General features: G+C 45.4%; 1 protein-coding gene across 1 annotated transcript in view; it reads right to left on the bottom strand.

Annotated features, from left to right (window-relative positions):
- The window catches only part of NUP210 (nucleoporin 210), a 79,785-nt gene that overhangs the window by 17,954 nt on the left and 38,128 nt on the right, over positions 1-23,703 (bottom strand). The window contains exons 12-13 of the mRNA XM_048487337.1: positions 21,605-21,760; positions 2,946-3,144 (exon numbers count right to left, since the gene is read on the bottom strand). Coding sequence (XP_048343294.1) covers positions 2,946-3,144; positions 21,605-21,760 — 355 coding nt within the window. The remainder of the gene's footprint in view (positions 1-2,945; positions 3,145-21,604; positions 21,761-23,703) is intronic.

Here is a 23,703-nt window from a genome sequence, read left to right as displayed (position 1 = left end):
GTTTATTATCCTGTTTACTTGAACAGGCTTTGTAATATTGCTCTTCCAGCAGCTGCATTACTTATGGGGTCAGAATTTATGGCGTAATGCCAAATAAATATTGATGGAGTGGACAGCGTCACTGCCCTGAAATGCCTCTGATATCAACGTGTGAAGTGAATGCAGCTGAGGATGCTTGTGCCCGCATGGAACATGCACACATAATGACAGGGCAGTCAATTTGAGGCACGGCATATGCCTTGCAGATTGCCCTGAATACTCAATGTCTGAGTAGAGACTGCATGGCCCTTATATGGGCCAGAAAAACAAACTTTGGTTTATACGAAAATCTTTTGTTTTTCCCCAAATAAAATAGAAGGGCTCTTCACACATCTAAACAGTGCAAAGTGAACTCTACATTTGAGGAAGGATGGGGAAAGAACACAGGAAGGACAATGTCCTGGATTAAATGAAAGCCAGACACCATCTTGGGCAGGTGTTCCAAGCTTGGCCAAAGTACTACCCTATCCAAATGGGTAGTGGTAAAGGGCAGATAGCACATCAATGCCCTCAAGTCTCCCACCCATCTGGCTGATGTGATGGCTATTAGACATGCCACCTTGAACAAAAGGTCAGTCATGTCACAGGGCAACATTGGCTCAAGTGGCTTACTATTCAAGTAGAAAAATATCAGGGACAATCTCCATTGAGCCACTGTGTATTTTTGAGTGGGATATAGGTTAGCCAGGCCCTTGAGAAACCTCTAGCAATAAGGGTAGGAGTCGAAACTCAGGTGGTATGCAGAAATGGATGCTAAATTAATCTTCATGGAAGCATTAGCAAGCCCAGCCATGTAACCAAATAGTCAAAGATCAATGGCAATTTACATGAACAAGGGCAACACCCCATTCCATGGCTATTAGGCATGCCACCTTGAACAAAAGGTCAGCCATGTCACAGGGCAACATTGGCTCAAGTGGCTTACTATTCAAGAAGAAAAATATCAGGGACAATCTCCATTGAGCCACTGTGTATTTCTGAGAGGGATACAGGTTAGCCAGGCCCTTGAGAAACCTCTAGCAATAAGGGTAGGAGTCGAAACTCAGGTGGTATGCAGAAATGGATGCTAAATTAATCTTCATGGAAGCATTAGCAAGCCCAGCCATGTAACCAAATGGTCAACGATCAATGGCAATTTACATGAACAAGGGCAACACCCCATTCCATGGCCCAAGTCGAGAACTGTTTCCATTTTATCCCATACAACATTCCGGTGGAGACTTTACATGAATTTAACAAAATTATTTAAACCTTGTCTGACCTCTTCGCTAGTGGAGCATCAGCCATGCAGCCAGGTGGAGTGATTGAATCTCCTGTCGGCACAGCAGAGGCGGAGCAACCGGGGGGAGGGGAGGGAGCACTCTGTTGCTACAGAAATTTCTTCAGAAATGCCTGAAGAAAACAGGGGTCCACTGAAAGAGCCCATGAACAGGCAGCAACTGATCTCACCTTAATGTGTGTAGGGGGCAAAGAGGTACTGCTGTGCTGAATGTTGTATTGCTGTGCTGAATAGTGTTGCTACATACATTCATACTGAGAAAGATAATCCTTCAAGTATGTTTCTTTAAAAGGAAGCACCAGCTTATTGATTTAGACTTAAAAGAAACTGTAAAATGAGAGTGATAAGCTCCCTACAACTAGCTCCAAATTAATACGCAGACTAACACATTCTCTACCAACTGCAATTTTGAGTAGTGTTCAAAAGAAGCCTCACACAATGTGTGCTACAACAATCAAGTCTCAAGGTTACGATAGTACAGTCAGAGCATGACAAAATGAAAATCCCTAAAAAAATCCCTAAACTGTGTCAGTTTAAGAATGTGATATGTTAAGTTAAAGAGGCCCTACTGCAAAGAAGTTAATTTGGTAATTTGAGGGGGTGTGATCTGAGACTTGAAACTGAAGCTTAACATGTGGCTAGCTCTGAACATATTTCAAAAAAAGTTGGGGCTGATCTAATGTGGGTAGCATAACCGTCTTCAAGAACAGATGTCTTACAACAGCGTCCACTCCATTTTGTCATGATTCAGTTTTAACTTACTCTCTCAGTAACTTAACCATGGTAATCAGGCAATGAACCAAAACAGAGATGGTGGAATTGAGAAGCTTATTTAATGTGATATATAAAGAGAGAACAAGTATCTGCATAGTAGCGACATCCAAATCCAAAGCTTTGGATGCTCTCATTAATATTAATCAGCATGACATTTTTGTGAAGTGGGTGGCAACATGACCAGTGCTACCTTTTTGTCAGCATCTCCTATGTAACACTGATTTCACAGGCAACAGAAGTCCCCAGTGCTCAATAGGGCTTTCTGAACTACCATGAGATGTTTGCTATGCTGTGTTTAAAAGTATCCAGAAAGTGAGGAAGAAAGGAGCATTACCTGGTCCAGTTCCAAGGTGATATGGTGTGATGGAGAGCAAATGAAGAAAAGTGTGGCAGTCTGGGACAGCACCATTGAAGATGGTTGTGCTAAAGCAATACATATTTTTTCTGTACTATTGGATGGGCAAACCTAGCTCTTAAAGTATCTCTGTATAAACTTTATTACTTCTAGCTCTGTCAAAAATAAATGGGGCCTGCATAAATGCAGAGATTTGAAACTGTGATGGTAAAAATACAACAGGATTAAATCAGATAAAAAGCTGTCTCAGATAAAAAGCTGTCCAAAAACAGTGGTAAAGCTCAAATACAGTCTCAAAAGGCTAGTAGAGAAGAAGTGATGCTTTTATGTACTGCAACTCACCTGAAGGGCCTTTTCTATTCAGGCCAGGTGAGCATCCAAAAGGGAAACTGGGACATTAATCTTGTTAACGATCCTGCTAATCATTTACAAACATTTGCTGTTCATTAACAACATTAAAACTATAGTAAGAGAATAATGGATAGAATTTTTTGTTACCTTGAATGGGACTGAACACACCATGGTTTTCAACCTCAACAACTAAATCAAAATGTGAACAGTCACTCAGGGTGACTATTTGACTTGTTTCCACATTCATTAGTCCATTAATCTTCAGAGGCAGCTCCAGAATCTGACCCACACGTGCCTCAACTTGACACGGTATGAACTCCATGTCTCTGGGTTCTGTCACATATACCTAAGAAACAATAATGAAATAAGACACAGTTGCCAGAAAAGATGATAATTAAGAGATAATGATTAAAACCGGAACTGGAAAATGTAAACATTCCACACAAAGTTCTCTGACCAGGTGCTCAGGAGCAGCAGCAGCAGTAGGCCATTGCTTTCACATCCTGCATGTGAACTCCCAAAGGCACCTGGTGGGCCACTGCGAGTAGCAGAATGCTGGACTAGATGGACTCTGGTCTGATCCAGCAGGCTAGTTCTTATGTTCTTATGACTTTTCAAGCATTACACAGATGAACATCAGGTCACTTTCCTGGTTATTCAACCACAAACATAGTAGAAGAAATGAAGCCTTGGAAGTAATCCAAAGATAGATATTGGTAAGAGCCACCTGTGTCATTTGATTTATGTGCTGGAGAACCATGAAAGGTGACTGACTTTAGGCCAGTGAGGAGATTATAGAAGAGCAAGCAGTTGCTGGGGAAGCTTTTTTAAAAATTGTCATGCACATATTAAAGCTCACTGTTCTGATTTAAACAGAATGGATAATGGACCTACCTCCTCTCCCCATTATCCTTCAATCAGACCCACTATATATATTTCTTCCCCCCCCCCCAATCCATTTGCAATGCAAACCTCACTTTTCTCAACCAAAAGAAATCTCAAAGCAGCTTACAAACTGCTTACCTTCTTCTCCCCACAACAGACACAGTGGAGGAGCTGAGAGTGTTCGTAGAGAACTGTGATGAGCACAAGGTCGCCCAGCAGGCTTCATATGTAGAAGTGGGGAAACAAATCCAGTACACCAGATAAGAGCCCACTGCTCATGTGGAAAAGTGGAGAATCAAACCCAACTCTCCAAATTAGAATCCACAGCTTTTAACCACTACACTACACTAAGGAAAAAAAATCCTATTTATTTAAATTTCTTTATACATTGTTAGATCATTGCTTAGAACTGGAATAACATAAGACAATGCTTGTGTTCCAGTACAAGTTCTGGAGATTATCGTTTGAAAACAGAAGTTAAGGCTAACTAAAGGAGCCTTGCTTTGTTAAAGGACGGGTCCTCACTTAGTTGAGAGGAGATTTAGGAACACACACACACACCTCCATGCACTACACTCAGACACCCAAGAATGATGAACGAGCAACAAAGTTTAATTTATATTAGATAACTGTTCCTGAAATGTTCTGAACATGAAGCTTGCTTTTAAATTTGCACTACCTTTTGTTGCTCCGCTTTTCCCTACCCAGCATCATTAATTCATTTCATAGGTGTGTGCAGTTTATTGCATGTAATCAATCACATGATGCTTGATACTGCACACAAGCAACTGTAGGCTGGGGTAATAATTCCACAGCAGCATTAAAAGAGGAATAGAGAAAGGCTTCTGCTGTGACAATATGCACAGGGCTTGTGTATCTGACAACTCACCACAGATGATCAAGCAGAGTGATCTTCTATAACATACTTCCACTAACATACAAAGTATAGACATGCTATCTCAGACATGAGAATAATTAGATTCTTGATTTGCATGTTTATATTTTATTTATTTCTAGCATTAAACCATTGCAGATGTTGTAGCAACATTGTATAACTGCTGGATCAAAGTTTTTCATTTTTTTGTTTTTAAGCCATCTGCCTACTCCTTCAGGTTAAACTGTTGGACCATATGGTACAGTGTTAAAATTGTAATTCTCGTGGAACTTATAGACTACTTGTGTAACCTGATAACCAGGGTCAGCAGACAGATGCTTGCTTCAAACACAGGATGGAAAGCTTCAGCAGACACAGTTAATGTCTCTAAAATAAAGCTCCTCATTTCATTTAATCCTTGCTGCTGCAAGTTCTATTGCTATGTGCCCTGAATAATGAATCTGAAAATAAAGTTTTAATTAAAAACATAATTTCTGAGTCTCCTGCAGGCAACTGTCTTCTGCTAAAAATATGCTGTTTTGGAACGCAGATATTGTGAGGTCTATGCACCACTATGAGTCTGCAAGTTAATTTTTTTTCTTTTCATACTAGTTTAAAAAACCATAGAATACTAGATGTTAATTTGTTTAAGCTATATTTGTAAAATAATTATAGACTTAAAACAAGCTGATGAAGTTTCAAAAGACAATGCAGATGGGTCATAAAAAGCAAGGTTTTCTCTGAATTACACATTAGTTTTAAATACAAAAGCTAATTTTTCTTGCTAGGACACCATGTTTGTGAGAGCTACAAACAAGCAAAACAAAACTAAATCACAATACAACTTTGCAGTTTCTAATAGTTTTATAATTAGAATTCCAAGTAGCAGCTACAAAACAACCCCATAACAGCTCAAAAAAGGTTATACAAAGAATGCTAGTCCAAATGCAGAATTCCCCCTCCCCAAAGAGCTTATGTACACAAAATGCTTTCAAAGAGTCAGCCCATATGGAATATTGAAGCAGAGGAGCAGCCCATATGGAATATTGAAGCAGAGGAGCACTGTTTGGAATATGCTCTTTCCCATGATCCCTGGAGGCAGGAAGAAGAGCTCTCTTTTTACTTGGGAGGGAGTACCTGCTACCTTCACTTTGAGACTTCTGTAGCTCAGCAATTACCTGTTGAATGCGGCTCTCAGACACCAGAATCACCGGCCTTTAACCAAGAAAAACACCCATTCGACTAAAAAAAGGAAAACCACAGTACAGTAAGCTGTTGTGGAAGAAATACTGAAAATTAAAAGGAATTGCCCATCCCCATGGACAATTTATAAATACCTCATCAAAAGAATGGTTCCCTCACAGCAGGGAAGTTCCATGGTATCTATTTCAGATGAAAAGTACCTTCATGGTAAGTCTAATATTCTGTTTTTACTTGAAAAGAGGAGGACACTCTTGAGACATTAGAGATCTTACTAAGTTGTGCATCCAAAACAGGAGGAAGAAATTCCAGTCAATCTTGCCCTTTAGGTGGTTGTGGTAGGTTTTCCGGGCTGTATAGCCGTGGTCTGGTGGATCCTGTTCCTAACATTTCGCCTGCATCTGTGGCTGGCATCTCACAGAGGGAAGTCTGTTACACACTGTGTCCAGTGAGAAAGAAATGTTTTAGTGGGGTATAAATTGTCATGTCCCTGGGTGGGGAACCAATCAGTAAGTATTTGGGTGGAACTTGATATATAAAGGTGTGGTTGATAGTATAGTATTGCAGGTGGAGTTTTTCAGTTCAGGGAGGGAGTGATTCACATTTGCATTCCCCGCAGTAGCAGCAGTATTGGTGAATGCAAATCCTGTCTCTGGGTAGAGTCCATTGTCCATGAACTTAGCATGCCCTTAGCCTTTCATTCTGGTGTTTTTAAGTACTGGTAGCCAAGCTTTATTAATTCTCAGAGTCTCTTCTTTCTTGTTGAAGTTGTCTTGGTGTTTGTGAACTACAAATTAGATGCACCTGAATAACCAGGGGCAGCCATTGCTGCCGTGGTGAGCAACGCAGCAAAATAAGGGGCATGCATGGCCTGGCGGCATGCTGCAGAACCGGGTGCAATGATTGGCTCCCAGCATAAAAGGCGGGAGGAGCCTGGGTATATTAAGACGCCTTCCCCGGTCCGCGCCCTTCCCGGCGGCGAGAACCAGCAAGGCGTGGTGTGGTTGGTGTCTCGTGTAAGGCCTGGAAGAAGAAGGGTCACGGCTTTCTTCGCTGTTTTTTCCTTCTTTTCTCTGGCTCTCTTTGCTTTCTTTCGCTTCAACCTTTGCTTCTTTTCACCGTCTGTTGGGTCGTGACCGGTCTCACAGCCGCCATGGGGCCAAAACGGGCCAAGAGCAGGGAGCCTGCTACAGGGGCGGCGCAGTTAATGGGGCAGAGCTCGCTTCTGCTGAACAGGGTCAGGGCTCAGGATCGGCCCTGCTAACGCCGGACGACGGCCCCGCTTGTTAGGCGGATCGGAGCAGCGGCGCAGGGCGTCCGCTGGGCTCGGCTTCTTGTCCCCCGTCGGCAGGGGCAGGCCGGGTGGGCCTGGCGGGATAATAGTTCTTTAGGGGGGCCCTCCTCAGCGGTCCCGGGGGGTGCCGGCTCGGGCATCTTCCCGGCCTGCACCTGGTGGCGCGGTCGGGTCTCTGATCCCGCCTTTTGGTCCGCAACCTGGCGTGGACACCTTTTGATGCACCTTTCCCAAGTCCTTGGTGGAGCGGCTGGCGCAGTCCGGGTCCCACATCAAAGGTCAGTCTCTGAGCCCACTGCGTGGGCGGCGTCAAAAGCGGCGCTGGAGGGCGCTGAAGCCGAAAGCAGCGGAGGAGCTGCACCTTTCGCTAATCGGCCAGCCAGCCCACGCCGGGTGGATAACCGGCCGGTCCCTCGGAGTGCGAGGGCAGGAGGAGGAAGCGCCATTGGGGCGTTCCTGTTCCTTCCAGGCGCATTCTCCCAGCTCTTCATCGCTTCGGGTGAGTCCACTGGAGGATGATGACGCGCAGGCTACCGGGGAATTTTTGGGTGCGGGGGGAGAGGGTGCCTGTTCTCCCCCTGTGGCTGGCATAAAATGCAGGCGTTAGGGGGGTGGGGAAGCTTAATCCCCTGCCCTTCTGCCTAAGACGACCGCTGCAACCCGCCTCGGTCTCATCTCCCCAGGAAGCTCCGGGAGCGGGCAATTGGATGGGTGCATTAATGCGGACATTTTTAAGTTCCTGCGGCGCGGAGGGGGAGTTGGGCTGGTCGGGCGGGAAGCACGACAAGAAGCCGGAAGCGACCCGCAGCAGCCGAGCCGGAATTTCAATAACTGGCTGCAGGGCTTCACTGAATTCCTGGCCTTCATTGGGGCTTCGGGCGATCCCCTGCGTGGCTTGGCACTCCATGGCTGCCCACATGGCGCATGTGCTGCGTGGCCTCGGGCACTGGCCGGGGATTCTGCGGCCTATCGCTTACGACGAAGCCATCCTGCGAAGAACGCTTCGCACAAGCGCTTTTTCCGCTGGGGATCTCATTCAATTTTACCAAACTTGGATGGTGGTGGTCCAGCCCGCCATGGGAGGGGCGGCGGAACCATCTGTCCCAGTAAACTCCGGCAGAGTCTACCCGGGGCGGGCGGGGGCAAAGGGGCTGTGCTGGGGAATTTAACAGAGGCGCTTTGCCAGCTGCCCAAATGCAAATTTGAGCACGCCTGTTCCAACTGTTCCGGCAGCCACAGCAGGGTCAATCGCTCCTTAAGCCGCCTCGCCGCTCTTTTTTCGGTAACCCGGTCGCCCAGCGCCGGGCCCTCCCAAAAAAAGAAGTTGCGGCCAGGGCAGCGCCCCCGCTAGCAAAACACTGAGTTTAGCTGCAGTCTTTGGCTCCCTACACCCGCTCAGCTAGGGGTGCTGTTGGAGTGGTTGCAGCGCCATAAGCATAAGCATAAGCATAAGCATAAGCATTTTATTGTCAATATTGTGCACGCGCTAAATCCTAAATTTACAGCAGCATTCCCTCTATGCACACAAATTCAGACGCCTACAATTTCAGACTCATGCCATTGCAGACTCATCCACCATCCTCCTCCACCCATCCCTACATAAGCCCCAAATACATCAATATGAAGCAAGCAGCCGGAGTTTCTTAGCATAGCCACAGCTCTAGAGTGAGAAGCTGTCTCTAAGCCTCTTTGTCCTAGTTCTGGAGTGGGCCTCTGTATCAGTTTTGCCAGATGGTAGCAGTTTAAAAAGAGAGTGTGCTGGATGAGATCGGGTCCCTTTAGAATATTTTGGGCTTTATTTAGACTTCTGGCATTATAGATTTCTTTTCCAAGGGAGGGAGAGGGCAGCCGATGTAATCCTTTTGTGCAGTATTGATCACCCTTTGGAGCTGCCTTTCCTATTCTGCCACTGTGCAACTGGAGAACCATACACAGATGCAGTAGGTTAGGACGCCTTCTCTATAGCAATACGGTAAAAGGACACCAGAAGTTTTCCATCTAGTTGTTGCTTCCTGTAAAAGTCTCTCAGAAAGTACAGTCTTTGCTGGGCTTTCTTAACCACCGGCGGTAGTTCGTACTCCCCAGGTCAAATCCTTCTTTAATCATAACGCCCAGGAATTTAAAACTAGCCAAATTCGCTCCACTTGATCTCCATTTATAGTCAAGGGCTGAATTTCTGAGCTATTCCTTCTATAGTCCACTATGAGCTCCTTTGTCTTGTTAGTGTTAAGAACCAGGTTATTTTCCCTGCACCATGAGAGCAGTCGGTCCACTTCTATCTCCGATAGGCAGACTCATCCCCTCCAGAGATGAGCCCCACCACCGTTGTGTCATCAGCAAATTTGATAATGGTGTTACTATGATAGACAGGAGTACAATCATATGTATAAAGGGTGAACAGTAGTGGCTCAACACACAGCCCAGTGGCGTTCCCATATTTAGAGTACGAACTGAGGAAACCCTTTGGATTTCTCCTGTGTCTTAACCTTCTGGGAACGCCATCCCTCGATAGGAGGTGGCTTTCGCAGACGCATGCTGGGGGATGGTTTCTCTTCCGGCTTCCGCATCCCATACCAAGGCCCAAGGAGGGCTTACCAGGCGGGCACCTTAAAATCTGTCCGTGAACTCCCTGGCGTGGTGGCTGACAAGCTTAACAAGGAAATCAGGGCTGGCCGCATTGCTGGCCCTTATAGCCACCCGCCCCTCCCTAACCTCAGGGTCTCCCCCATTGGCGTCGTGCCTAAGAAGGCCCCGGGGGAGTTTCACTTGATACAACACCTCTCCCACCCCCGGGGCGATTCCGTGAACCATTTCATGGACCCCGAGGTTTGTTCGGTGCGATATGCCACCCTGGACGAGGCAATCCTCTCGCATCAGGCAGGCGGGTCCAGGGGCCTTCCTAGCAAAGTGTGACATTATTCAGTCCGCCTTCCGGCTCCTGCCCATTCCCCCCCTCGCATTTCGAGGCTGCTGGGCATCCACTTCCAAGGAAATTGGCACGTGGACAAGGCCATGCCCATGGGCCGCTCCTTTGCCTGGTGCCGCTTTTGAGACTTTCTGGAAGTATTTTTCCTAGAATGGGCCTTCAGGCAGAGGGTGCCACCTCCGGGTTGGTGACCCATTATCTTGACCATTTCTTGTTTTATTGGGTAGGTAGGGCACCAGGGAGTGTGACCTTTTGTTTCCAGCAGTATTTGCGGCCCCTGTCACGAGCTGGGGGTCCCCTTGGCTCCCAACAAGACCGAGGGGCCTTCCACTGCCCTCAGCTACCTGGGCATCCACCTGGATACGGTCCCAGGCACGTCTTCACTCACCTGCTGACAAACTCACAGCTCTTTCCCGCCTTGCTCCAGTCCGTGCGGTTCTCCTTTGAAAATGCAGGGTACGCCTCTGGCGCAGTCCTTAACTCGGCCACCCCAATTTCGCCTGCAGGGTGGTGGCCCCAGGTAGGGCTTTCTCGCTCCCGGCTGGCGGTGTCCTTGTCGGGCTGCAAGTCCCCTGACCATCACATCAGGGTCTCCCGGGGCATGAAAGAAGACCTGCAGGTCTCATTGTCCTTCATCCGAAGCTACATCTGCTACCTCGCTATGGCAGTCAGCCTTTGGAACTCCGGCTCCGGAGTTGCAGGTGCACCTCCTGATGCCTCTGGGGCTTTTGGTTTTGGTGTGTACTTCCGGGGTCAGTGGGCATTACAGGGCCCTTTTGGCCGCCAGAGCGGCACGCCGCAGGGCATCACCAGGGATCTTACCTTTTTGGAGCTGTTTCCCATCCTGGTGGCGGTGCACGCTAATGTAATCTCCGGCTTAACAAAGTGGGTGCTTTTCAGGTGCGACAACCAGGCAGTGGGTAACGCGTGGTGAACAGACAGCCCAGCAAATCGGCGCGCCATCATGCGCTATTCGCAATTTGGTTCTTACCTTCCGCCTCACCATAATATCTCTTTCAAAGCCGCTTTCGCTCCAGGTTTACAGAATGAGATTGCTGACGCCTTATCTCGCCAGCAGGTGGATCGCTTCCGGCGCCTGGCACTTCGGGCGGAGTTGTTCCTCGTGACAGTGCCGGGCGCCCCTCTGGAACCTTGGCAACGAGACGGCCATCACAGGTGCTTTGAAGTCGCTGGCGCCGGCCACGTGCAGGCAGTGATGACCTGGAGTCATGGTGGCGACTTCCTGAGCTTCGGCTAGCGATTTCCGGGCGCTCGGTTCGCGGTGGGGTGGACACTGGCCTTCGGCTCGAGTATTCGGTCCGGCTCCATGGGCAGGGGATGCACCAAGACACCATGGGGGTGCACCTGGCGGGCATCGCCTTTTACTGCAGGGTTTCGGGTTTCCCTGACGTGACCATGGCGTTTGTAGTCCACCGCCTAGTGGCTGGGTGAATATGGGTGGGCACCAGGCAGAGGGACCTCAGGCTCAGCGTCACCAAGGAAGTGTTGAGGGCGGTTACCGTGGAGTAAAAGAAGTAGGTGTGCGCTTCTCGCTATGAGCGGCTGGCGATGCTTTGCTCTTCCACCTGGCAATACCCTCACAGGGCCTTCAGGCCTCGTGAATTGGTCGCCCCTTCCAGGGATCGACCTTCCAGCACCGCGCTGCAAATGGAACATCTCGCTCCTGTCGGGGGACATGGTCTCACGCATGGCTGGCCCATTCAAAAACCGACCAAGAGGGCCGCTGGGCCTGGGTTACCATGCCAGTCCTGTCGGGTGACGCTTTACCTGCCCCCTCGCTGAGTGGCTACGGCACAGCTCCTCGGGTGGGTGGCATGCTCCTGGTGCACGCAGGATGGGTCCTCCCTCACCAGGTCTCCAGATGCTGGCGGTGTTCAGGGCATGCTTGCCTCCGGGTCAGGCTACCAGTTACCGGAGTTCGGCTTCGGTAATCTCTTTTTAGAATAGGGGCCTAACACGGCACAAGAGGGCAGGGCCTGTGGAGGACATCCGCGAACCTGGGCAGGTGGCTGTCGGGGGCTTTTCGGGCGCATATTCAATACCTGACCTGTTGATTTCCTTCCCAGTGCCTCCAGGGACGCCAGCAGGACTGCTCCATCGGCAGGTGTGGGTCGTGGGGCACAGCCTCGCCAACAGAGTCGTGGGACCACGCTTTGCACTTCCGAATGGGGCCGGCATCTCAGACTCTCGGCACACGGTGAAGAATTGCCTGGATGGGGTAGGGGCACATGCTTTGGCGCATGAGCTGGAGCCCAAGGTCATAGAGAGTACATTTTTCAACTGGCCACGCTGGACCTCCTGGTCATCCACCTGGGGGAGGAGGATCTTCCTGCCAGGTCGGCCTTTGATCAGGCGTGCTTTTGGCGGTCGCCGCCACGCTCAGAGAGCTTTGCTGCATCGGCCTGGCATGACCTTTGGTCTGGTCCGAGATGTTGCAGCGGGCCCATTGGAGCGGAGCGGTGGATCCCTATGCAGTGGACAGGGCCTGCAGGAAAGTAAACAAGGCGGCTGCCAAGGTGGTGCTTTCCCTCGGGGGAGTGGTGGCAGAACACTCCGAAATCACCCGGGACGCATGACCTTTTCCAGGCCGATGGCACCGCCTGTCCCAATGGGGCATGGACTTCGTGGCTTCAGTCAGTTCAGTTTACTCTCTTTGGTCGTGATGGTTAGGTGGTGGTGAGCATTGCGGCTCAGGCTTGAGGAGCTTACGGTGAGCTGCGCAGGGAGGGCAGCTTCAGGGCGGGTTTTGCAACGGGTGTCGGACATCTGGGGAGAGAACGAGGCTTCCGGCTGGGGCTCCCAGGCCATGCTCCCTGCGGGTAGGGGCTTGCCAGGGGTGGGGCGGGCAGGCTGGCAGGTTGGCAGGCCGGGCCGCTGCCCGACCCCCCAGGGAGTGGCTTGGGTCAAGCTCTATTGCATGCCATGGGCTTAGCCGGGTGCCCGACACCCCAGCAAGCACGGGAGGAAGACGGTCTGGGGGCGTCTTTTGGGGCTCAGCCGGGTACCCTCGTCTTCGCAGCATGGGCGGGAAGTGTGGAAGCAAGCAGGAGCATGGTCTCTGGGGCTTCCCTTCCCGCCAGTTTCCCATTCATTGGGATGTGATGTGCTGCACCCGCTTTTGCCGCTTCAGCTCTTGATGGTAAAATAGTTCTTGTTTATATGTTTGTTGTTTAATAAACGGGCTGCGGCCCATTCCTTTCCAGCCTGTCGTTGTGGTGTAATTATTGAGCGAAGGGGGTCTCACCATCTGCAGCAATGGCCTCCCTGTGCAGTCTGACATAGCAACCTTCTGAATTGCCCAGAATTTCAGTGTTTTCAAATAAAATGTTATGTCCAGTTTTGTTTAGGACATGTTCTGCTACTGCAGATTTTTCAGGATGAGCTGGCTTCAACAGTAAGTCTTCGCGTGCTCCCCTTAATACATGAGTGTAAATGCCGCGTTTTGTGGTTCCTCATGTAGACCTTTTCACAGCCAACAAGCATTTTATAGACTTCCTCACTGTGTAAAGTGAGGAGTTCTCTCTTGTCCTTTACTAAACGTAGCATCTGCATTATTTTTCTGGTAGGTTTGAAGATGGTTTGTAGGTTATGTTTTTTCATCAGTTTCCCTATTTGATTTGTGATTCCCTGTGGTGGGCTGTTTCTCCTCTGTCCTCTGGGTTTCTCTTGGTCTTGAAGCTCTTCTTATTTCTGTTGTGGAGTAGCCATTTAGCCTGAAGAGTCCAGTCTAGATGACTGATTTCATCATGGAGGAGGTGAGGTTCACAAATTCATTTTGCATGATCTGTCAGAGTTTTGATTATACCTCTTTTCTGTTGTGGATGGTGGTTGGAGTTTTTATGTAGATAACAGTCTGTGTGTGTTGGTTTTCTGTATAGTGTGTGGCCCAGCTTAATGGACTATTATTTTCTTCTATTCTCCCTCATTTCCCAAGTATCTGGTATCTGAGGGACAGTGTCACTTGACAGGGAAATCTATCTGATGTATTTTCCTGGTAGGTTTGAAGAAGGTTTGTAGGTTAGCTTCACTGGGTTTATGGATCACAGCATCACTTTCGCTGTCTGGGAAGACCAGGATGATTCTGAACAGGGGTGGACTATTGAGTGCTTTTAGCAGTTCTAGCAGGACCAGATGGGCTAGAACGAACTGCTTGATTCTTTTTGCAGTCTGTTCTTGGGAAGAACCCTAGGGAAATTGGGAGGTGGGAAAAGGCTGTCCACTGAGGTGCTTTTCTTGTCATTTGAAGAGCCTGATGCTCTTTGATCTCTCACTCATGATTGACAAAATGCTCCATCCAAGTCTGTAAACCTGGCAGCACACAGAAGACATCCTATTTCCACAATCCGGTTGTTTTGCTGGAAGTTCCTGTCTGTTTACTGCTCTCCAACATAGAAGAATCTGCTCCATATCATCAAAGCCCTAGCAGACTTCCCTTGCCATTTGCAGGTTTCTGCAGGTTGTGCTTAGGTTTTCGTGCCAACAGTCATGTGGGCACTTCCATCTTCTTCTAGGTCTGAATAGGTGGTTCTTCCTAAAAAGGCAGACACAGAAATGCAATGAGATGTTCATATCAGAGCTGCATTCTTGCTGTTATGCCAGGGATGACTTGCTCTGTCTCTTGGAACAAGAATGCTGCTAAATCTGAGGCTTCTGTCACACTTGAAGAAGCAATCACCAAGAGTAGGGCCAACAAAAAATTTAAGACAGAAACTCTTTTTTGATATCTTGGAGACAGAAGACTGGGGAGAAACACAAGAAAAAAGAAACCAACCCGAGAGTTCGAGAAGAACGTAAATCATGGAGCTCTCCAGTTACCCTGAGTTTGCAAGAAGACTGGGAGAAAAAACTAAGAGTGGTGGGCATTCCCTCCTTACTGGCAGGAAAGGACCATCTACTTCCCACCTCCAGGGACCATGGGAAAGAGGTTATTTGCAAATGTCTCAGACTGTTCTCTGTTTGTGAAAACACATTGACTGGTTGCTCACAGCAGTCACATTTTGCTCATTTTGTTAGATACAGTATAATGATTTTTCTCTCTGCCGGGTCTTGTCCAAACATTTTGAACTTAAAAAGTCACTCCATTAAAAAAACAACTGTTCTTAATCCATATGAAAACACACAGAGCTAAACTTCTACAGGAATTAATGTTTACTAAATTTGGCTATAAAAGCAGAGTACTTAAAGCCCTGCAATAATCCAACACAAGCACTTGAATGTAGTAAAAGTCATTTAACTATGGAAAACACAAAACACCTAGTTGAAGGATGACAGACAGCATAAAACTGCAATAATGGACAGGGCAGCAAGTTCCATATGCCCAGGAACACTTCTGGGCCACCTCCATATTTACAGAGACATCCATACAATAAGTCACTCCCAACATCAATGGGAAGCCAGGAAAGCTTCCAATGTAACAGGGTGATTGGTTGTGGGGGGGAAAAGGCAAAATCATTCCTGGTGGCACAGAAATATATGTTTCCAAGGGCTTCTTTGCCTTCGCCCAGTCTTAGAATACACTGGTCTGGTACTTCACTCATTTGTTTGCTTTGACCTTTCTATCATTTGAGTGGCTGCATTTCCCTCACTTATTTAGTCCCTCAATTAATCCATGCATGCCTGCACATCTGTGATCTCATTGTATGAAAGATCCTTTGTGGTTATGATAAATTACTTTTCACATGCACACATCCTATATATACATTCAGCTCCTGCCTCTCCATATGTGGTAGATTCTTGCTGGATTGGATTTGCACATGCATTCTTTTACAGATTTTGGTACTGTACTTTCTCACAATGCCAACTATCCATTTTGAAAATGAAGGAAGGAATTAAACCCATGACTATAACAGGTGATCTGTAAAGTTAACCATCTGCTTTGCAGGTGACTGCAGAAATCCTCAGGCATAACACTATTGTTCTGTTATCCATCTATATTTGTGTCTCTCTGCTGCAGAGAATTTAGAATCCAGAAGATTCCTCCATGCTTTAAGAATTTCACAATAGGAAGGACAACAGGTAATCCGGAAAGAATAAAACATGCCTCCTGCCTCTATCAAACATTGTCAAACAATTATTATTGTAAGTGGACTTTTTATTCTTGTGCCTGCATTTTTCTAATGTATCATTAGATATGAGCCTCTCGACTTCTGCAGGGTAATGACTAATGCAACATCTGTTCCATGGATAAAAACAGCAGATCTGGCTATACAATGGAACTTGCCTTATATGTAAACAATAGTCCAGTAGCTCATCAGAGACTCATTAAATTTATTCCAGCAAATGCTTTTGTGAGCTGACTTTACCAGAATATTATACACTGGACAGTCCCTGCATAAAAACATCAGATGGACACTCACCTGACATTAAAAAAACAAAACATTCAGAAATCAGTGGGTGAACAATCATTCTTGAGAGACAGAGTCCAAAGTAAAATCATGTCTTCCATATCCCCTTACAAATGTGTTCAGCTATACCATTATAACTTTCCAACTGGATCTGCTTCTCAAGTTTATTCCTAAACTTTTCTAGATCAGATTTTATGTTAATCCTCCTTGCTTTCCTAGAAATCATTAGAAATTACCCTCACCCACTCAGAAAGTGTTGATTACTCCTTGGATTGGATCTGGTTTTAAACTGGCCTCTAACAATCTTTTCCTTCCCCATATTACTGGTGTTTGAAATCTTCAAAATAAATTCACAAGCATGGAGCCCACAAGGACTTGAGGGGTCACTCTTTCCCCCCAGTATCCTCTTGCCCACATTATTTTCTCTCTCCTCCTAGTAGTCCCCTATCATATCCCTTTTTCCTGACTTTTACACTCCTTCCCACTCACCAACCTTTCTTCTATTTCCCTTCCTTCTCTTCAACATTATTTATAATTTACTTTGTTTATATCCCTCACGTCTCCTTCAATGGGAACCGAAAGCAGCTAACATAATTCTTGGCTGCTGGTGAATTAAGTGGCAACCCAGCCACATCAGTCATTACTTCTCAGCAAGTTGCTCAGTGGTTTTTGCTGGCCCTGGCCGTAGCACTGATGAGTCTTCCCTCCAGGTAGCATGGAAGGAAGCAAAAGAGCCCTGGAAAGAGCCCTGCTCCTCCCCTCCTTCTACACCTTTTAGTGACAGGAACCAAGAACATGTGGTGATATTGTTGTTGCAACTCCCATAATGACCAATGAAAATACAGAGGGCATTCATTTCTTACATAGGTACTTTCCCCTAATTAAGGGGAAGGGGCTAACCTCCCCACAAAGCAATTTTTTTTCAGATTTCTCTGCAAACCTGGGGTATTTTTCAGGTTTGTAGAAAGATGTGTCATGTTTGTTCAAGATTCCAGTCTTTGGATTTAAGCTGAGGACACATTAAGAATTAGATATATTGATAGACCTTACGAATATACAATTCACGCAGCTGATAGAGTAAGCTGACTCATGAAACCTCACACTGAAATAAATTTTGTTAATTTTGACAGTGCTATGGGACTCTTGTTTTATTACAGTATTGCTAACACAACAGCCTTATTATTTCCGAACTTTTTTGATTATATTCTGCTTTTTCATCTGTATGTTAGTGTAGTGTTAGCTGATTACTTCTTTTTCTTGTTGATTTTGCATGTTAACTGAGAGTTCACACACTCTCCAATTGTCAATGAACTATTTGCATAAAGATATTTTAATCTTTGACAGGAAATTAAAACACTTACAGAAAAGTTAGATTAATTGCTTTTCAATAGATGTTAAAAGTTAAAATTGGCCTCCTTATCTTATGTTATCAGATAACTTGTATGCATCTGCTCATTGGCTCATATGCACTTGTGTTGGTTATCTCATATTTAGTTAAGAACCAGTCGCTTATCTAGATAGTATCACATTATTATAAGATATTTATAAAAAGATAAGGTTGACTTTTTATATAAATGTGCATTATTGTGATAAGTGAATCAGATTTCTCTGGATGGAAGTCTCAAAAGAAGATTAGTTGAGATTTCTGGATGTGTGTCACTTGACTTTGTTGATCACCTCTCAAAAGCAATGAGACAAAAATCTGAAACCTGGTTTGCTTTTTAAAAATATTATTCACTCTAATATGATTCAGCAATGTTAAAAACTTTGATAATTTTAGTATTTTAAGGTTAATTTTCACATGTCTGTATTTTTTACTATTCTGTATGATAAAGAGAAAAACAATATTGCACTTACCTGTAACTGTTGTTCATTAAATGTCTTCTGTGTAGGCATGCATGGGGACTGTGCAGGTACAGGCTGGCCATACAGACATGACCACAAGGCTTCTAGAGCTTTCAAACATATGGAGTGCTCTCGTCCCTCCCCTCCAGAGATGACAGCGAGTTGGTTTCCCACCCAAACAGTCACGTGATAGGAGGCAGGGAGCATGCTCCTTCCTCTGTTCTCCCTTTCCCACCATGAAAGAGTATCAGTCCAGTAATAAGGTAGCCCACAGTGGGGAAAGGTGTGAGAGATGCATGCTGTAACATATACAGACACTTAAGCACTTTTAGTCAATAGAATGTTTAGAGCCCAAAGGGTTAATCTGGAACTTTACGTGATTGGCTACACAGCATTCTATAGCCAGAGGACAGGAAGTTCTGAGGGGAGAACTGAATTGAGAGCCAGAGTAAATGGTTGTTCTTTGGTATTTCCATCTCTGGTAACTGAGGGCTGGTTCAAAGTGAGTTGTGCTACTCTGATTAAGTGCCAGGAACGCAGATTTAAGCTAGGGAATCTGTGCCAAGGTCCTGAGTTAACCATAACACAGTAACACTGATTAATAACACAGGTGGCTTTATAGTTTTCTCTAAGAAGAACCCCACTCTGAAATGGAGCAGGAAAGCTCCTGGGGGGGGGGGGAGTTATATAGACAGAGGGCTGGAGCCTCCTGAAGGAGTGCAGCCATGCTTCTATGAGAAGCATTGTGTGAGAGAGTCACTCTAGTGGAGAGTCTTAGAGTTACAGAGTTAAAGTTTAAGGAACTGTGTGAGTTATACTGACCTGACTGTAGAAACAAAAGTTTTTAAACAAATGGTTAGAAAGCCAAACAAAACAGTTTAACACCTATATGGGAGTACCTAAATGTTTTTGTTTAGTGCTGAAGCAACTGTAACAGCAGGAAGGCCCTAAGACCTGTATGAAACTTGTATCAACTGCAAAAAGTTACTGGAACTTGTAAATATTAACCTCTTAGAACCCAGCTTCTTGCATATATATTTATCTATTCATTCCTTTGCCCGTTTCACTTTCCTGTAATGGTTCCTGTAAATAAAGTCTATTAATTTCATGGTTCAACCCTACAAGCCTCTGGTGCCAGTTTATTTTTTCTTGTCAGAAAGAAAACAGGTTATTTTGGAGTTCCTTCAGAAAGACTCCTATGCCTACCTTAAAAGTGTCCTTGATGAGCAGCTAAAGAATATTTTGACAGTTTAATAAAATGATAAATGTGGGACAGCTTAAAGAGAAATACAAACTCCTCCACATTAGTAAAAGTCTGTTCTGTCAGAGGGAAAGAGAAAAAAAGAAAGCTGCTCAGTAAGAGCTGTTCTGGAATCCAGAGGCGAATGGACTTGAAACAGCACCCAAGGGCAAGGCCTTGTTTTTGTGTCCCTGTGCCCCACCCCCCGCCCAGAGGGGGGGGGGGGTGGCAGCAGCCAGCACCTGGCCAGGAGCTTGCTGCAGGCCCGCCGGGCACTCTCAGCCTGATGGCAGTGGCTGCTGGGCTGGGCCCCCCTCCTCCATCGCAGTCCCCAATAGAGGTGGGGGTGGCAGCAGCTGGTGCCAAGCCTGGAGCCTGCCGTGGGTCTGCTGGGCTCTCCCAGCCCAGTGCCAGCTGCTACTAGACTGCCCCACCTCCATTGGAGGCAGAAAGCAGGGGGGTCCCTGCTGGAATCCACAGCAATGGAGTAGTGGCAGAGAAATGTAGATGGAGAAGACCAGGTTGTTGCCTTAGACTTGGCTTGAAGGTTGACCCTGGCAAGAAAGGCAGCTAAAGAGCCTTGGGGCATTGGTGGAATAAACCATAATGTGAAGTGGTCAATCCACCCTACCGCTTGGTAAAAGAAGAGTCTATTGAGTGAACAACTCCCTTACTCTTTTGGTTGAGATAGCAGCAACCAGAAAGGCTAACTTACTGGACAGAAATGACACATCATACTTTGTCAGGGACTCAAAAAGTTTATGTATAATTTGGCAAAACCAAAGACAAATTCCAAACAGGGAGAGGGGGTTTAAATACAGACGTTAGACCTCTCAAAAAACACTTGGAATCGGGTAATAAACAAATAGAACAAGGTCCCACAAGAACATAAAATGTGAAAATTGTAGCAAGGTGAACCTTGATAGAAATAGTTGCCATCCCAGTATCTTTTTAAATTCAACAAATATAGAAAAATGTCAGACAAACTATAAGTGTCAGGTCTCAAGGCTTGGGATTGTGTTGAGAGGACAAAATGTGCCCACTTGGAATCATAAGATTTCCATTTGGAGGGTCTTTGCAATTCTTCCTAAAAATCTGGTGTTAGGATGGAATCAGCCATGCTTTTAGATGCAAGGACAGGACATTGTGAATAATAGTAATAGTAATAATAGTAATAATAGTAATAGTAATAATAATAATAATAATAATAAGTAGTAGTAGTAGTAGTAGTTAATAAATAAATAAATAAATAAATAAATAAATAAATTTAGTATACTGCCCCATCCCCGAAGGGCTCTGGGCGGTTTACAACAAAACAACAGAAATAATACAATAAAACCAACACATAAGTCAGATAAATACATTAAAATCTGATAGAGATAAAACCTCAATTTTATATGACTCCCCAGAGCCCTTCTGCCTCTTGTCGGGAGGGCCAACATAGGTAGCACAATTGACTGGATGGCATAAAAGGATGTTGCAGTGGGGGAAGCAGATCCCATCATCTGATTATTGTCTCCTGGGACAACCCTGGGAGAGTACTCCAAGTGCTCAAAAGCTCTAGAAACTGTCTGGTCACATCTCCACAGCCTGTGCCTGCACTGTCCCCAAGTGGGACTGTACTGAAAACATGATGATTTTTTTTCAATAAAAGGTAAAAATCTCTTCTGGTTTTTGGTCTAGTTTGCTGGTTAAAGTTCAAGGAACAAAACTCACACCTTACTGGTTGGTATTGTAAGATTTAAAGGTACATAAACAACATTTAAGAGATATATTCTGGAAAACTCTGCTGCTAAATTGTTTGAACAGGAAAGACCTTTCAAAAAATTGTTTAATCCAGATTTTCTAATTGCATGTGAAAGCAATAATAGCCTGCTACAATGCCATTCGTACAAAACTGCTTCCACAATTTTTTGAGCTAGCTTTAAAGTGCTTAGTTCAGGCAGCTGTCTTTAACAAAATCAATAATTCACCTAGAAGGACTCTCATGGAAGAGGAGAGAAAAATATGTCCAACATTTCCTGTCTGCTCTGATCTTCTCAAGTGGAATGCCCTAAACACAGAAGGGTTCATGGTCTAAGAACTCTTCTGCTTCTTTTGATGAGATTACAGAGGCCTTTTTCTGCAACTTCTGTTAAATTATTCTTGCAAGAAAGACCAAAACAAATACTGTTTACCTTCATTTCCCCATAGTGTAATGGATTTTGAACATCACTGGCACGTATCACACTGACACCAATCTCATTTCCAGTTGTCATTAGTCCCTTAACCGTCACTGTAGCAACATTTTGGTTAGATGTGGACCAAGTGAAATTGCCACTTCCGCCTTGAGCCTAAAACCATGAGGGAAAAAAGAAATCAACCAAAACATATGATTTTATTACAAATATCTTGAGACATGAATATCCTCTAATTAGACATTGCAATTTACATTTATCAAGTGTACATAATACCACAGTCTAGTTTGCAACTGTCAAATCTCAGTCTTCTTGAGCATCTGCCATTTCAGTTAGCATCCTGTTCACCAGTGGCAATCAGTTAGCCAATTTATCAATAGGGTTGTTCAGTTCACAATCTATTCACATCCTTTTGCAACAATAAACTAGTTACAACCCGTGCATGCAAGCCAATAAGCTAGTTTTCACCAATAAGCTAGTCAACTCCCACTTGATGCAGGATGAGCAAGATGTTTGCTTCTGATCTCATGCTGAGAAAACGTATGCTTTGTTATCAGCAATATGTGCGGGGTGGGGAGGGGAATCAGGACTGACTCCTAGCTGATCATGGGAATCAGCTAGAAATTAGGTACTTCTGCCCTTCCAAATTCTAAGTTTTGCTGTATCGAAAATTTGATGTGTGAAGCAAACTGAGGTGGTGATCAGAGGCTGAGGTCAGTCTTCCTCTCTTTTCCTTGTCATGCTGTCATAGTTGGGCTGGGATGAAAGACACACAGACCACATTTCTTTTCGATCCCTCAAGCTGTTGGCTTGGGTCACAAAGAAAAGGTCCCCCTCTTCTGCAGTGGGGAGATTAGAAGCATTAGAAGACAAACAATTTCCTCCTTCATCTGTTTCAATGGGGAGCTCAAAAACATTGCTTTGGTTTTCCCCCCTCCACTTAGAGCAAGGGTAGAGAAAGAATCTCTCTTGCAATGGGAGAACAGAAGCTAATAACTTCTGGTTTCCAACGTCATAGTATAGGAAGTTTTCTGATGTGAAGGGGATCAAAAGCCCATTTCCAGCTGATCCCTCATTAAATGCGAGTTGGCATCTGATTCCACCCCACTCCCATGCCAAGCCTTCTTGTGTCCCAGCATAACAAGGCTAGGGAAGCACTGAAGGATCAGAAACTGACTCCCAACTGTGGGTTTCTGATCAACAGGCATCTGCCATTGTGTTCAGCAGATGTTTGAGTTGCGTGAACATATCCTTGATTGGTTCATGGCATGACTATGAATGTAGCAAATGGTATGTTCGGTGGCAAATTTGTGGCATCCCTAGTCAAGTCAGAAAAAGGAAACAATTCTGTTACACCAGAAATATAAACTATCCATCCTCCATTGCATTTTATTCTCATTCCCTCAAACAGAGACATTGTGCCTGTTACTGTAACTTCCACCCACATCACTCCCACTGCTTGTCTCTCTTCTATAAAAATTTTGCTACTTGGACATATCTCAGTGAGTAATAGTGTCTGTGGTCACATATCATTTCACACGTCAGCACACAAGAGGCCCAGGTTATAGAATTGCTATATTTTTAGGACTCTGATTAATTTCCTGTTACTGAAAGCCAAAGACAGACACTGAATGATTTTAAGTCTCAGAACAGCTAACCTGTGTACTGCTGAAAGTGTGTTCTACCAATGGGAAATACTATGAAGTATAAATGGCAAAAAAGGGCAGAGAAAAGAGTGAAAATTGATTTCTTGCTGTCATCGTGTCTTTATTTTTAGCCTTAAGGGGATGTTAGCAGTGTATATTCGTGGCTTCAGAAAACTTATCAGAAGTCAATGACTGACAGCAATGCCGAGCACTTCCATTTACCTCAAGATTCACAGAGGTCTGTGCACTTTTGCATGTTACATTCTTTTCAGACCTTTTAAAGATTCACTTCAGGGCCAAGTCCTTTCCTGAACTCAAAACTTGACAGGCTACAGGACTGCAGAAGATGTTTAAGAAATCTTCAGAAGTTTACCTTCATTTTTGTGGGCAAAACACAATTTTATACTTCCATAAACACTAATTTATACTTCCATAGCATGCAACTATGATGAA

The sequence above is a fragment of the Sphaerodactylus townsendi genome, linkage group LG03, assembly GCF_021028975.2.
Source record: "Sphaerodactylus townsendi isolate TG3544 linkage group LG03, MPM_Stown_v2.3, whole genome shotgun sequence".
NCBI lineage: Eukaryota > Metazoa > Chordata > Lepidosauria > Squamata > Sphaerodactylidae > Sphaerodactylus > Sphaerodactylus townsendi.
This window is presented reverse-complemented; position numbering and strand designations above follow the sequence as displayed.